General features: G+C 34.0%; 1 protein-coding gene across 1 annotated transcript in view; it reads right to left on the bottom strand.

The window, feature by feature from the left end:
* Positions 1 to 17,376, bottom strand: part of EEA1 (early endosome antigen 1) — a 125,550-nt gene that overhangs the window by 27,433 nt on the left and 80,741 nt on the right. The window contains 7 exon segments of the mRNA XM_035729300.1: positions 4,758 to 4,897; positions 6,635 to 6,789; positions 9,214 to 9,329; positions 10,377 to 10,492; positions 10,494 to 10,605; positions 13,070 to 13,155; positions 13,157 to 13,282. Coding sequence (XP_035585193.1) covers positions 4,758 to 4,897; positions 6,635 to 6,789; positions 9,214 to 9,329; positions 10,377 to 10,492; positions 10,494 to 10,605; positions 13,070 to 13,155; positions 13,157 to 13,282 — 851 coding nt within the window.

The following is a 17,376-nucleotide window of genomic DNA, read 5'->3' as shown; positions in this document are numbered from 1 at the left end:
TTTACATTGAGCCCATTAGAAATGGAAAGAACCTTTGGGCCCACAGGGGCCTTGGGAAGAACAAGAACCAACTCAGAGATGACCTTCATGGACTGATGATTGGGTTCCAGAAGTGACAAATTACTCAGTGGGTGATATAAGAGATCATATGTGCTCCCCAAATACCTATGCACTGGAAACTATGGTGCTAACCATGAGAAGGAATGCCATTTAAGGTATACAATGCACCTCTATATCCTCAAATTCAAAGTATCAGGACTTATTTCACTAAATGTGAAAACAAGAAATTTTTCATCATCACTCCCAAACAAGAACAAAACCATGAAGGTGTTGAACTACTTAATTATCATCAATCTGATGGGTTGTATTTCATGTCCCTGAAGGGTACCTTTCCCAGGCTCTCAGCTTTCATCTTTACTATGGAGAGTCAAAAACCTTCATACACTTAACACAGATGAAGTCTGTCAACTCAGTCAGAGAGGCCTATTTGGCATTTAAAGGCAGAGTCTACTGAACTGTAACGGGTCACAAACCCTCCTTTGAAAAAAATCCAGATAAATGGAATGGAACTGATTTTTATCCATCAAAATTCTGGTGAGTTATATGTCCACTGAAGATTTTATGGTAAGACCCAATGCAAGCATCAACATCAAGAACAAGCTAAGCAAGAGACTAATTCTATGTTAGGAGTGAAGAAAAGATGCCCCATCTCAGCACTTTTATGAATATATGGGATATGTCTGGAGGCATACCCACTCTGCCACCAAGGACTTTTGAAATTTCATGTATCAATTCATCTTTTAGATCCTAATATCTTTTTTTCTCTCCCTTTTTCCAAAATCAGATCCTATTATCTTCTAAACTAATCCATCCTTATACTCAGAGCTGTCATAAATAAGCCCAATTAAGTACTTAGTACAAATGGGAAAAGACAACCTTCCTCAAGGTAATTTATTCCATCTGTTGAAAAACTGTCATACTAAACTGATTTTACTAGATGACATGTAACTACCATCTGCAGAAACCTGACAAAATACAAAGAGGGTGAGTAACTGTGAAAATGAAACAGATACTATAAAATGTGGACAGCCACAGGGAAGCTTCCACATTAAAAAGCTATTCAAAAAAAAAAAAAAAAGCAAACTAAACCCAAAGTCTAAGGAAGAAAATACTAAAGAGAAGATGAGAAATAAACGAAATAGAAAATTGACAAAATCAGGGACGCCTGGCTGCCTCAGTCAGTAGAGCATGTGACTCTTGATCTCAGGGTTGTGAGTTTGAGCCCCACATTGGGCACAGATCCTACTTAAAATAATTTTTAAAAATAAATAAAGTTCTAAAAATAATAATAATAAAGTTCTAACCCTAAAAAGAAAATTGACAAAATCAAGTTTTTTTATAAAATTGATAAACCCCAAATTAGACTGATCAAGAAAAAGATAGAGAACATAAATTAGCACTATTAAGGATAATAAGGAGACATCACTACAGATCCTACAGACCTTAAAAGTATAATGATCTTGCGAACATGATACCAAAAAATTTGAAGTTTAGATTAAATGGACAAATTCCTTCAAAGACACAAATTACCAAAACTGACTCAAGTAAAATATCAGAAAACAAAAATAGCATTGTATCTATTAAATAAATTGAACTCTAAGAAGCAACCCAGAGAGAACTTCAGGTCAGTTGGTTCATTGGTGAATTCAATAAAACATTTAAGAAATAAATAATAACCTTCACAAACTCTTTCAGAAAGGAGAGGAAGAAAGAAAACTGTCAATTTATTTTTAAGACCAACATAACCATAATTCCAACACCATGACAATGATATTAAAGAACACTGAAGACCAAGAGTTCCTTCCCATGAATGCATAGAAAATTTTAAACAAAGTATTATCAAGTCAAATACAGCAATATATAAAAATAATACAGGATATGGGGCGCCTGGGTGGCTCAGTTGGTTGGGCGACTGCCTTCGGCTCAGGTCATGATCCTGGAGTCCCGGGATCGAGTCCCGCATCGGGCTCCCTGCTCAGCAGGGAGTCTGCTTCTCCGTCGGACCCTCCCCCCCTCATGCTCTCTCTCTAATTCTCTCTCTAAATAAATAAATCTTTAAAAAAAAATAATACAGGATAATCAAGTGGGATTTATCCAGGGAGAGCAAGGTCGCTTTACTATTTAAAAAAGCAATCAATGTAATTCACCATATTAACAGAATAAAGGAGAAAAACCATATGATCCTATCAATAGATGCAGAAAAAGAAGTTGATATAAAAATTTTTTAGAAAACTAATATAGATAGGAATGTCCTCAATCTGATAAAAGAATCTAGAGAAAAAACAGAGCTAACCTCAAAATTAATGATGAAATATTTCATGTTTCCAACCCAAGGCTGGGAACAATGCAGGGATATCCACTATCTTTTTATTCAAAAGTTCACTGGAGGTGTCAGCTAATAGTAAATCAAGAAAAAGACACAAAAGGCCTACAGACTGAAGAAAAAAGAAGTAAAACTGTTGCTAATTCACAAATACCAAGATTGTCCACTTAGAATATTCTAAAAACTGTACAAAACAAAAATGTGAATTTAACAAGGCTAGAGGGTAGTAACTCAATATATAAGACTCAATTGTATTTTTATACTAGCCACAATCAGAAAATTTAAAAACAATTCCATTTACAATAAAATTGAAAAACATAAAATATTTAGGATTAAATTTAGCAAAAGATATTTAAGATTCCTATTTTAAAAACAACAAAATGTTAATCAGAGATACTAAAGAAAACATAAATATTAGATAAATACCACATTCAAGGATTAGAAGCCTCAGTATTCTTAAAACATTAATTCTCCCCAAACTGAACTACAGATTCATTGCAATTCTAAATCAAAACCCAATAATCTGACTTATAGAAATGGATATTAAAATTTATATGGAAAAGCAATAAACTTAAAAGAGTCAAGACAATCTTGAAAAAGAATTAAATTGGAGGGCTGATACAACCTGATTAATAAGACCTATACCACAAAGCTACAAAAATCAACATAGGATGGTACTGGTGTCAGAACACCATATAGACACAAAGACCAAGAGAACAGAATAGAGCCCACAAATAAACCCACATATATAAGGTAAACTGCTTTGACAAAGGTACCAAAGGCCACTCATGGGGAGAAAAAAGTTTTATCAAAAAGTGGTACTAGAATAACTTAATGATATATGGGGGAAAAAAGGTGATCCTGGATCCCCATCTCATACCTCTCACAAAAATAAGTTCAACGTAGATCCTAGACCTAAATGTAAAAACTAAAACTATAAAATTCCCAGAAGAAAACGTAAGAGAATTCTTCATAAACCCTGAGGAAGGCAGAGGTTTCTAGAAAAGACACAAAACATTAAACACAAAATAAAAACTTCTTTACACTGCAAGACACCACCAAAAAATATAAAGCAAAGCTGCTAGGAAAAGTCTTGATAATCTATTTGTCTGTCTGCTTAGCTAGCTGGCTATCTGGCAAAGGATTAGTACTTTGAATATCTAAAGAACTCTTACAAATCAATAATAAAAAGATCCAATGGGAAAAAAATGTTAATAGGCAAAATAATTCGACACTTCACAAGTGAAGAAATGCAAATTAAGCCCACAATAAGATACCATTTCATATTCAATAAATAGCTAAAATTAAAGGACCACCAACACCAAATACTAGCAAGGATATGAAGCAACTGAAACATTCCCAGTAGGAGTATAAAATGGTACAGCCATTTTGGGAAAAGGTCTGGCAGTTTTTCATACAGTTAAACATACATCTACCCCACCATGACCCTGAACTTTCACAAAAATGCTTATTTAAGAATACTGACAGCATCTTTATTCATAACAGGTAAAAACTACAAACAACCCCAAAAATATCCACCAACTACATAAACAAATTGTAGTATATTCATTCAGTGGAACAATATTCATTCAACTACATGGATGAATTTAAAAAATAGTACATTAAGTGAAAAAACAGCCAGTCATAAAAAAGAACATACTGTATGATTTCATTTCAAAAACACACAGCATCAATCTATGGAGACTGAAATCGGGAACTGTGGTGTCTACAAGGTATTGACTAGAAGGACACCCGAGAAAACTCCATGAGTAATAAAAATGTTTGAGGAAGGGGGTGCGTATTATTACACAGAGTATATATTTCCTAAAGCTCAAAATGTATTATGTGATATCTGTGCATTTAATGGTATGTACATTTTACTTCAATAATTTTTTTAAAAGGTACACTGATTCTAGTGTTTCCCCTTGTGCTCAGAAATACAATCTGTCAAGATGTATCACAAAGCTAAAACAGATCATTTCTTATAAGAAAGTATACATTCCCTACTTGGTATAGTCCCTCAAAGCCGAAGCCTGATTGCTCTTGGGTGATATATAGAAATACTCCTCTATTTGTTACTTTTACATTAATTTATTCAAATCAGTGAACAACTCAAAACAATTGCTTTAACCCAGAGAAATGAGTACCATATTTCTGTTGAAAAGACACCAGATGACCCAAATTTTCAGTCCTTTCTAGTGAAGGTAAATTTAACCATATTATGATGGCTTCATTTTTCATTCATTCATATTAACATCTGAGTTTACAGAACCAACATAAACATTTAATAAATCTTTAAGCCCTGCAATAGCAAAATTGAAACCGTAAGATTTTAATAGTTTATAATCCTCTCTCTTAAAGTAGTTTAGCTTACATTTCCTTCTCCATTTCAAGCTGTTTACTCAATTCTGCGGCTCTGAGCTCTAAATCTGTATTCAGCTGTCTTTGCAGTTGTAGATCCTGCAAAGCTTGTTCCTTGCTTCCTTTAACTTCAAGAGTATCGGCTTCTAGTTTCTATGGAAGAAATATAATACGGTAACAATTTTAATGTCAATAATTATCCACCTATTATTAAATATAACATTTTTGTTTATACTCAAATTGGTGTTGACATAACACACAATAACCATAAAATATTTATGTTATAATAAAAAGTGCATTTTCCATCTGAAGCCATTGTTGAGTAAAGGAATGATTTATCCTGGAATCTTTCAGAGGACCTACCAGCAGGCTGTAGATGTGAAAGGCAGTCACTAAGTTTCTACTTTTAAAAATTAACTCTAAAAAAGAGAATAAACTTAAAATAATCATATCTATTACTTGAATAAAAGTTTTAACTCAAGTATGAAAAGATGAGGTAACAGGTTCACATGTGGGCCCACTTAAAATATATTATCCTTTATATTCAGTGAACAACACTCATGTAATTATAAATATTCGAAACTAAAATGGAGTTATCATGTCATCCTTCTCAACATTTACTGACCCTAAATATAAAGTCAGTTAAATTCCTGGTTTTACATCTTTAAATTCTTGGTTTAGAGACTGCTGCTCTTCATAGCATAGTTTCTATGTATGTGTATGATATGTCTCATACACATACATAGCATACATATAACTGTGTGTACTTTTACAAATTTACAAAATCAAGCTGTTACGTATGAAGTTTAAGTATCGATGAGCATGCATTTTCTTATATAGTTGTAATAATTTTGTACCCTAAATATTTTATAAACCTAGGTAATGTGGCTCTTATTCAACACTTATACTGGATATTTGATGTAACTGTAAAATTTTTTAACAAATAACTATATAAAACACATGGAACACTTCCTAAAATAATTACCAAATGTTAAAGATCTGATAATCACGAGACACTACTGGTTCTAAATAACTATTTGTAAAAGATATCCAAAGAGAATTCTCATTAGACGCTTTTCAGTAAAATGGTCTCTCTGTTCTTTTTGAACATTACAAAAAGTAATTTGTCATTATTATTATCACCGGCCATAATGAAAAGAAAAAGAACCCATTCACAGAACTGTAAACATACACATTCTTCCATGTTGTATCAGTGTTGGTATATACATATACATCCCAAGTTCTACAGAAGTGTGAAGGTATAGCTTACATAAATAGTAATTTGAGAAATATTTGTTTAATTGATAGTAGATCCCATTTAAAGGACAAAGGACTCAGGTCAAATCCTCTTCCGATAGGTCTAGTCATTTAATCTCTTTAGTAAATCAACAGTTTCACTTGGAACTGTGTTAAAGAAAGAAACAATTTACCACAGTATAAACTTATTATTAAACTAAAAACAAAATCCAAAGGGTATAAATGTAAAGTTTAAAGAAGGAAGAAGTCTGTCATATGTGAAATATACATTGGAATAAGGGAGTAAGGAGATGGGAATGATGGAACAGAAGAGGCTTCAAAACAACAACAAAAGGATAAGTTCCTTATAATTACAGAGTAGATCCCTGGTTGGTTGTTTCTCTGAAATAGTTACATATTACAAAGGAATGAGTATACATGTTAAAACTGCCATTTGTAAAAGCCATCCATTAATGAAGAAATTAAAATTAAAGATGGAATTCAAAATTAAGACCTGAAAAATTACATGTAAAGTTTTATATGACAACTTCACCCTTGTTTGCAAATTTAAAATCTTCAATTCCTTCTACGTTATCAGTTTCCATTACTACAGCAGCAGAAAATATAGGTAAATTGAGTATCTTTTATACAAACCTTAATATGACCTTCTAATTCTTCAGTTTTTTGTTCTAAAGAGAGGTGCTTCTCTTTATATTCTTTAAGATGACTTTCCAACTGACTGCAATGTTCTTGCTTATCCTGCAACTTTGTAGTGACCTGATCCAACTGAGTAGTGATCTTATTTAACTCCTATAGAAAAGTACAATTGAAGAAAACTTCGTTAAGGTTTACTTTATTGTATGCCCAAATGTTTCATCAAAGTAAAGTTGAAAATTCTAATTTTATTTAAGAAACTATTGGAGTAAGACTAGAAAGAAGTCTAATGATGAATCAGAGGTCATATTTACCAGTATAAGGGATCTGAACTTAAATTGTACACAGCATGAGATACTAAGTTTACATGCATAACCACTCAATGACTTTTTCTAGGAAGAGTTATTTTAGGAGCCAAAAGATACAACCGAATATTAAATAGGCTAATAGTAAAAGAATACTTTTATTTTATAATTGTTTTCAATGTTCAAGATGCCATTTCAAAAAATAACATTTAAAACAGTGACCACATCTATGAAACTTGCTCATTTGTAGTATCTAGAGGCACTGAAAGAACAAAATACAAATTATTAGTAAATCCACCACCCACAAATAATCACTATTAATGTTTTGATAACCTTCCTTTTAGTCTTATACTTCTGTATGTATTTTGATTTATACTTTTAGAATAGGAAGGGAATCTCACTTTACATACTATTTTATTATAACCTTTATTTTAACATAACAATGCATCATGAAATTGTGACATATTTTCTAAAATACCATTATATTTGCATAAATTTCCATTTTATTTGATCCAGACCATTTTTTAGCCAAATGTCCTATTTTAGATTCTTAGATTGCTACTAAACTTTTTGCATTTTATTAACAGAAATGTAAACAGCATCCTAAAAACTATGATTATTCCCTTAGGATAAAGAACTAAAGTGAGGGCGGCCTGGGTGGCTCAGTTGGTTAAGCGTCTGCCTTCAACTCAGGTCATGATCCAGGGTTCTGGGATCAAGTCCTGCATCGGGCTCCCCTGCTCAGTGCGAACCCTGCTTCTCCCTCTCCCGCTCCCCCTGCTGTGTTCCCTCTCTTGCTGTCTCTCTCTCTCCCTGCCAAATAAAAATCTTAAAAAACAAAAAAAAAACTAAAAGTGAGCTAAAGAATGAAAAATCCTAAAGTTCTTGAAATATATTGCCAAACAGCTTTCCTACCACCATTAAAAGGCTGAACATATACAACCACCAGCAATGTATGAAGGTAGCTTATTCTTCTACACCATCTCAAACCTTCCAGTGTAAACACACACATCTTACCTCAATAAGGGCATATTCTGTTACTGTCTTAATTTACAACTGATTCTTAATGAACCTGAACATTTGTTAACATATTTTTTGATCATTTACTTTTTTTGTAGGTTCCCTTAATTCCTATCTAAGTGTTTTAAATGCCAAGGATATTAACCCTTCATCAGACACATTTCAGAAAATGTTTTATTCTTTTGCTATATGCTTTCAAATTTTGTTAGTGATACATTTGGCAGAAAAATTTTAAACTTTCATGTGATTATTCTTATAAATACTCTTTCCATTACAGTTTCTAGCACTGATCTCATGCTCAGAAAGTACTTTACAGATGTATTTAGCAAAAATGTGAGTAAAAAGTTGCAGAACATACATACACAGTAATTCTATGTGCATAAAAGAAAAATACCAGTATGTGTGTGTGTTGTGTGTGTATTTATATATAAATGCATACACATATCTATCTGTTCAATGCTTACAGAACTCTAGAAGGATACATACCAAATTTAAGAGCAAACATTCCATCTAAGGGGGAAAATGGGATTAAGGTTAAGGGTAAATATAGAAAACCAAGTTTTTATTTTGTTAACTTGATATATTACTATATTGCTAAAAAAAAATTAGAACAACAACCAGTGTTACCTCTCAAATAAAAAGTAAATTTTAAAAATTTCTGTCTGGTAAAAGGAAGAAAAATCTATCAGCATTTTTACCTTGGCCCTAAACTAGTAAGCTTTTATTCTATCAGAAGTATGAGAAAAGTAACTTCTCCATTCCCTACAACCTCTACTTATTCTTACCCCCAAGATAAAAGGGTAACTCTTACTGCAATGTGTACTGTTTTCCTGCTTCCAAGTGGTAAGTACATCCAGGTCATGGCCCACATTACCTATTTAAACCAGGTGTGAAAGTCTGTCTCTCGTTCCCAATCACTGGCACTTGATGGAAGGAAGCAACAATTCAACAATTAGGAGTAGATATTTCAGCTCCACACCATGGTCTACACTAAGGAGTGATAAAATATTAAGAAGCCCCAAGCACAGCTGCACACCAGTTGAGCTTTATCAAAAACAAAATGACATTTTTATCTTCATCTGTCTGACTCCTGCATCTACCATTCAACTGGTCTGAACTCAGGGAGAAATCAAAGGGAATAAGCAAGTTGATCATGACATTAATAAAACTGAGTATCATTTTTATACATGTTTGCAATTAATTCATCTACCAAAACATTAGGTTATCAAATGAAACTGCATCACATTCACTTACCCTGCTGCTTATCCTGTAATGCATTTTGGGCTGTGTCCAAATGATTCTGAAGATCTGCTCTCTGAGCAGTTTTTGCTGCTTCTGCCGATAGCAGTAATTCAGTTTTGGCTTTTAATCTGTAACAAAATTGACCCAGTCATTTAATTCGTATTTAGTTCTTGATTTCCCCCTTGCTTGAACATACACTGCTTTTGCCACGAAATATTTTAAAAATTAAGTCCTTCGGCAAAAAACATAAGGATTTAGACAGTGAAAATTAAGTATGTGATTATCCCCCAAACAGGAACGTGTAGGAGAAAAGACTCCTAATAAATATTTGGATAAATGATGAAGTTTATCGTGACATATATGATAATATGTATGCCCCTACATGACACCAAAATACTTCTCCCTCTCTCAAACTGGACATCCAAATACTGGGTTATCATATAGCTCATCTAACAAAATTTATACAAAATTACAAAACCAAAATTTTATTTTAAATAGGAAGAAATGTGTATCCTCTTCCTCCAAATTAATGAAGTATCCCTGTTATATTCGTCTACATTTCTTATTTTCAATTGAGTTATTTTCCTAAAATAAAGAAAATCAAGGTTTAGAAATGTTTCTATGACTTTTTCTACTATAGTATAGGATAAGAAACCAACAATGAGAATGGAAAGAGAAATCTGTTTTAATTCCCATTTCCACTGATTCACTGAACAAGGCTTCTATATTGGCTCTGAAATAATGTATATTAAAAAATATATAATGCTACATATGTAAACGTATTTTTTAAATCAAACCTTTAAAGTAAAATCTAAAATCAAAGTCAAAAAGTATTTAACATAGAAATCTAATGGTTTAATATCAAATGACTTTGAACTTCAAAAACAACAATAAGGATTTCATGGAAAAAAGGAAAAGCAAAAAAAAAATCTGATGGTTTCAGAAGGTATAGTTTGCCAGAAGAGATAAAGGAAAAAAAAGGCAAACATGAAAGCTCAACAACTGTCTAGATACAACCTTTATTTAATTCCTATTCCCAATGTTTTTCCATTAATAAGTAAGGCAGAAAGAGGGAGAGAGTGGTGGGGGCTAGAGGGAGACAGAAACACAAGGAGAGAGAAACAGAATTTACAACATTTGATGGCTTAACATAGGTGTTTTATTCAGACAAACACATTAAATTGCATAATTTCAATATTACCTGTATGTCAAGCTGGGAGACCTTCTCCTTGCTCTCATTTAATTGACTAGTCAATTCACTGACACTAGTTTCTAAGGAAAGAACACGGTCCTTGTGCAGCTCTAAGATGTGCCTTCTGCTCTTGCACTTGGTCATGCAGATTCTCCTGGGCTTGTTTATGGCTTTCTGACTGATTCTTCAGCTTCTCTGTTAGTTGAGTTAACCTATCATACAAGCAAGACTTCTGATTATGAAGATCACAAATGATATAATAAGAACTAAAACAAACAAACAAATTTAGGCCCATGAGAATATTAAGTGCTCTATGATAGGTTATCTCCATATTTTTTTCAAGAAAATTTATTCATATCTTTCCAAAATAAGCTCCCTCTCAAAACTGTAAGGAAAACAACAATAAATCAGATTCCCATATTTTTAAAACCATCTCTTACTGAGCTATAATTTACATGAAATAAAATTCACCCAATTGAGTTGCACAGCTTGAGATGATAAACATATACACTCATTTAACCACTGCCACAATCAGATGGAGAACATTTCAATTTACCCCAAAAGGTTTACTCATGCCCCCTTAGCAGTCAGTAGCCCACACTCATCTCTAACCCCAGACAATCACTGATCTAATAATAAAGAGTTCTTTATATATTCTGAATATTTCTGAATTCTCAGATATATGTATTGCAAATAGTTTCTCCCAGTCTATGCCTGGCTTTTATTTTTTGTAATGGTATCTTTTGAAAAGCAAACATTTTTTCATTTAGATGAAATCCAATTCATCTGATGTTTCTTTGGTGTACCTTGCTTAGAGTTCATTGAGTTTCTTGAATTATATAGGTTCATATTTTTAACCAAACTGAAATTTTTTTCAGCCATTATTTCAATAAATATTTTTCTCCTCCCCACCCTCTGTCACATCAATTAAATGTATGCTAGATTACATGATACTGTCCCACAGTCACTAAAGCAGAGTTTTTTGGGTTTTTGGCTTTTTGAGGTTTTTTTAGCCCAACTTTTTTTTCCTCTGTGTTTCATTTTGGACAGTTTCAATTGCTTTGTCTTAATGTTTACTACTGCTTTCTACTTGGTTAATTTTTAATTTATTAAGGCCATCCAATGAAATTTTAATTTTTATATATACACATATGGAATTAAATACATATATGAAGTTCTATTTCTTTTTTTATCATTTCCACTTCTATTTCCATTATTATAGTTTTTCCTTTATAGTAATAAGCATATTTTAAGCGCCACACATGTTTTCTTCTTTTTGAATGTCTAGTAACTTTTTTATATTTATGTTAACAAGTCTTGATTTTGTTGTCTTCTTTCAAAATGTTTAATTTTGTTCCAGCAGGCAGTTAATACACATGTGGTTCAGCTGGATCCTTTTGAGGTTTGTTTTTATGCTTTGTTAGGTCAGGTGTACACTAGCTTTTACCCTAGGGCTAGTTTAGCTTTATCCTAAGGTGTAACATTCCCGGGGTTTCTACTAAATGTTCCCAAAATGTTCAACCACATCTGTATCTCTTCCTGGATTTGAAACATCTCCCAGCCCTGATCATTTTTCAGTTTGTAGCTTCCTGATGATTGTTCATTGCCTGGCCTCATGAAATCCCATCATATGAATGCAAAGTTTAGCAGTCAGCTAAAGGCTCAAGTGGATCCCTTATGCAGATTTCTGGGGCTGCTTCTCTCCATTGTTCCCTCCTCTCTGATATTCTGCCCTACAAATGTCAGGTGCCTCAACCTCTCTGAACTTCAATATCTCACTCCTTAGTTCAGTGAGACCACTGTTCTTTCCTTGGATTCCCCCAACCTGTACCTCAGCCTGGAAAATGTCTCTGGGTCAAAAGCTGAATGGTCAAAAGGTTCACTTCTCTTGCTTCTCTTCTCTCAGGAGTCAAAGCCCTGCACTGCTTATTGTACAATATCTGAACACAGTGGTTTTACACACTTTTTCTCTACTGTTCTAAACATTTATGATGAAAGGACTAAATAGGTTACTCCAACATGGCAGGAAGCACAAGTACATAGATTTATTTTTATTTATTCTTTTAAAAAGAATTAGAAAGTGGCATTACTTACTGATACTTTGTTTTACTATTTTCTCATTAGATAATTATAACTCTCTTATTGGACAATTCTTCCAAAAAAAGCAACTATAAATTCTATATAAGCAACTTATCAAAATATTATTAGCTCCATATTCCAAAGACATATCAGGACCAAAATAAAATTTACTAGTAAGCCCACATATTAACCAATACAGAGTAACAACTAACACTTGATTAGTACTTTCAGTTTATAAATATATTGTTGTTGTTCATTCTTTTTTTCAAAACATCACCAAAAAGCCATGAAGCAAGAATGCATTATTAATAACATCTCTACTTTTCTAATGAGCTGACAAGGTAAATTTATTTGCTTGTGGTCACACAGGTAATAAATTATGTGCTGGGACATGAATTGAGATTTTCTTTGTCAAATTATGCTAACTTACTTTTACTACAATAGCAACCTATCTCTAAGGTAAATGAGATGGTATTTGTCAAAAAACATAATATTTAAAAAGTGCTAAAAAGAACCAGAATGAAGAGTCATTTAAACAAGCACTTAGTAAGATTTAGAAAGCTAAAAGTCAGTTTTTAAAAACAGAATAAATTTGACATGCTTACTTGCTCCTGTAAGGTATGGTTTTTTTCTTGTAACTGGTTAAGAACAGCAGTCTCTCCTTCACCAGCCTGAATTTTTGCCATAAAGATCTTCTCTTTCTTTTTCTAGTAAAGAAATATTTTCTTTACTCTTTTGTAATAAGGCTTCAAGGTTCTGGATCTTTTGGTCCTTATCACCAATTTGACGTAGTACTTGTTCTAAATCATTCTGTAAAGAAATGAAAACTACTACCTTAAGGATAGAGAACTTAAAAGTTATTCCTCAAACATAAAATGATTGATAATATATTTTGCAACTCAAACTCTTAGTCTTACATTTTTTTAGCTACTCATTACATTTTAACATGGTAAACTTAAATAATTAGAACTATATATTTAATAATATAAATCTGTATTATTGATAATAAACTAGAATTTCTAAAAAAAAAACCTTCAATTAACCACATTCTTATTCTAACACTCGGACCTCACTGCCCACTACTCTTCTTGTTGTTTAATCCGTTGCAGACTCGTGGGACTCTCTTTACTCCTTATCACACCAGGCACACTCCCACCCAGGCCCTTTGCACTGTTTCTTCTGTCTAGAATACCTTTCCCACAAAGTCACATGGCTCATCCCCTCTCCTTCAAATGTTTGTTCAAATGTCACCACTCAATCAGGCTAGCCTGACCATTACATTTAAAATTGCAGCCTTTTGGGGCACCTGGGTGGTTCAGTCAGTTGAGCATCCGACTCTTGATTTTGGCTCAGGCCATGATCTCAGGGTCATGAGATTGAGCCCTGCATTGGGATCTGCGCTCAGCAGGGAGTCTGCTTCTCTCCCTCACCCTATGCCCCTCCCCCCACTCATGCGCACTCTGTCTCTAAATAAATCTTTTAAAAAATTAAAAATTAAAATAAAATAAAATTGCAGCCTCTCCCAATACTCCTTCTCCTGAATGTTTTTTTTCCCTTTCCATAGCACTTATCTTTTAACACACTAAGTAAATTACTTATTTTTCATGTTTATCTGTTTCCCTCCACCCCCCTCACTAGAATGTATGCTCCTCAAAGGTGAGGATTTTTGTCTGTTTTACTCATTGATGTATCCAAGATACATATACTCTAAGATATTTGTGAATGAACAGAAAAATAAAGGACTGCACTCTAACACACACACACTCGTGAAGGCTCACTTCAATATTCCAATAGGACTCTTCTATTGATATATCAAGAGATCCCTCTTCTTTTACTTTACCAAGGGCCTACCCTTACACAGAGCAGCGTGCATTAGACCACATCCAGAACAATGCCCATTAATATTCTGGAACTATCTAACCCACAGCCTTTAGCTCTGCCTCAGTAATTTTAAGACAGCCAGAGAGAACCTCTCCCTAAAACCAGACCCTAACAAGCCCCTCTGCAAACCTTATAGTACCCCACACTACCTTGCTCAGATCCAGTCAGGAACCACCTGGTACTCTCAACAATTTGCACCGATATTGCACTATTTGAGATGACTTTCAAACATGTTTCTCATCTCAGTTTCAATCACAAAATAATGAAAGGCAACCTAACCTATCTGCTCTCATTCTCTGCTCCTGCCACTAATGATCCCTCTCTCCACATCCCACTCATCTTCTGGAACACAGCTCCAGGCCTAAGCTTTTTTCCAGAACAGTCACTCTATTTCCAAGTCAGAAGTGAAATTTGGTTCACCCTTTACAAATGCTGATTACCCCTCAACAGTCTCGGATACATAAGGACCATTCTGCTGGGCAAGCAAGGGAGTTTGACTCCTTTCTGGTTTTTCACCCCATAATTCTCCCATCATGTAAAAGCTTCATGCTGCTTTGGGGAGTATATTATTCATTTATTCTAGCCTCTATTCTGTGTTGCTATCATCTGGAAATCCCTACCTCATTCACTGAAGACTTGAGACCTGATTTAGTTTTTCTCTCAATCCCAATTTCTGCCAATTTCCTGGGAAACACAAAATACACAAAGAATTAAGAACACAGCCTCAACATTCATATCATTCTTAATTCCTGGACCCTTACTCATTCTATTCAATCATTCACATGTAGGATCTTGTAACCACTTGAAATTGTTCCAAATGAAAAATTTCAACTGTCCTACTCCGTGACCACAACTTCCTGACCATCTTCCAATTTCATGACCTCATTTCTGTTCTTCAATGCCAAACAGACACTGACCTCAATTTTCTTCTAGCATTTATAGCTTATGCCTCATTTCTCTTCCTGAATCTAATACATGGATATGAGCTAACCTTAACTATTCTCTCAATGATTCAACATTCCTCCATTCCTTTCACCTTCAAATTCCCAATATAGACATCCAAAAAAAAAAAAAAGCCCAATCCTAGATCAATGTTGCAATCTACTGATTCCACACCTACATTTCTAAGCACTGTGAGAGCAAAATCATAAACCTTCACAGGACTGCTGCCACTACAGAGTTCTAGAGTCCAACCTCCATCATATACTCAGAAGCATCTTGTCAATCCTTTCACTTGACTAAGGTGGTTCTTACCTTCAAATATTCACCTCAACAACTACTTAAAAGCTTCAATATTCTCTCCAGATTCTTAACATCTGCCTGCATTTCATTCAACTATTACCATCTCCAACTTTATCCAAAAAAACGGAGGAGGGGGGCAAATCTGGAATGATGCACCTTGATTTTCCATCCTCTTATCTAATAAAGATAGATAGATCCATATTTACTTCCTTTCCTCAAGCTTCAAAAAATATTCTTCAAGAAAGGATAAGTTCAAGTTACCACCACCCCATTGTATCTGTTATCTCATAGCTTTTCAATACCTTATTACTTCTGTAACCTCTCCTTCAAGATCCTCAATTATTCCCTCTCTACCAGTCCCTTTGTCCTAGACTATAAACATGTTCAGGTATCTTTTGTTTTCAAACACCACTTCCCAGAGCAAGCCCCACTCATCTCTGCCCAGTCTTTATAAAATTCATATTTAAATTTCAAAAGTAATTCAAATTTACTTTTCCAACTCATCTCTCATTTATTCATCAAAACTCAGCCATCTATCACTTTATTAAAATTATGTTTAACAAGGTCACTAACTTATTCTTAATATATGAGAATATATACTTATATAATTATAGTTTAATAAAATGGGCATTTTTCACTTATCATACTTGGCATCCCTACTACACATCCACATCTGTAGTTGCTGATTACTCCCAACTTTTGACTCTGCCCCAATCTTTTGGCTTCCACTCTGCAGGTTCTCCTTAATTACTTGATCATTCTCTTTCCTTGGGGCTGCTCTTCCTCCATTCATCTATGCCATTAAGTGCTAGTGTTTCCCAGAAGTCCTGTGTTATCAGTTACCTGTTCTCCCCACTACACTGCCTCCCTGGCTATCACATCTATTCTAATAATTCCATTTACCCCATATATATAGTGATGTTTCTCACAGCTAATATATATAGCATGGTCCCCTCCTCTAAGCTTTAAATAAATTTATCCTCTAGGTGCCTCAACAATGTCCAAACTGAAACTCATCACACTGCCCAATGAAATGTTGATTTGTCTCATGTTCACTCACACAATTGATGACACCTCCATTTACCACGTGCCCAGTGTTATCAATCTGGAAGTCATTCTCTTTCTTGTCCCTACAACTATTAAGTCCTACTTATTTCTATTGCCCAAGTATTACTCATATTTGCCCTATGACATCTTTTAACAATTGCTTGAATGAAGGCATTATTATTTTCATCTAAACTACCTGCATATATTAGTCTCTTAACTGAACTCCTGCTTCAGAATATTCCCTCCGAAATCCACCTCTCACAAAACCACAGCAATGACCTATTTAAAAACCAAATCTGGCCACAGGAGTTCCATCTCAAGACCTTTAATCCCATTCTACCTTCAAAGATAAATGTCACACAAGACCTTCTATACACTTACTCATGTCTAATGCTCTGGCCTCTTCTCTAACTAATCTCTAAATTACACTTTAAGCTCCAGCAAAACCTAACAGTTTAGTTCATATCAGCTTCAGTATCCTTGTCCTTGTTCTACTTGGAGTGTACTTCTTACTATAATCATCTTCACAAACCCGAAACATCTACATACCCTTTGCAATTCAAATTGTCACTTTTAAGAAGTTTCCAAAGACTGCTCTTTTCCAGACTCTACCTGAGTTAGGTAACTGCCCTCTGTGCTACATAATAATTTTATATACACATATACACCTAGATGACAGTGACTGCACCTCTTTAGTTTTTAGGACTTTTCATGTTTCCATAAGGAGAAACTGC

This window comes from Zalophus californianus, chromosome 9, assembly GCF_009762305.2.
Source record: "Zalophus californianus isolate mZalCal1 chromosome 9, mZalCal1.pri.v2, whole genome shotgun sequence".
Classification (NCBI taxonomy): domain Eukaryota; kingdom Metazoa; phylum Chordata; class Mammalia; order Carnivora; family Otariidae; genus Zalophus; species Zalophus californianus.
Note: the sequence above shows the minus strand (reverse complement) of the source record. Positions and strands in the feature narration are given on the sequence as shown.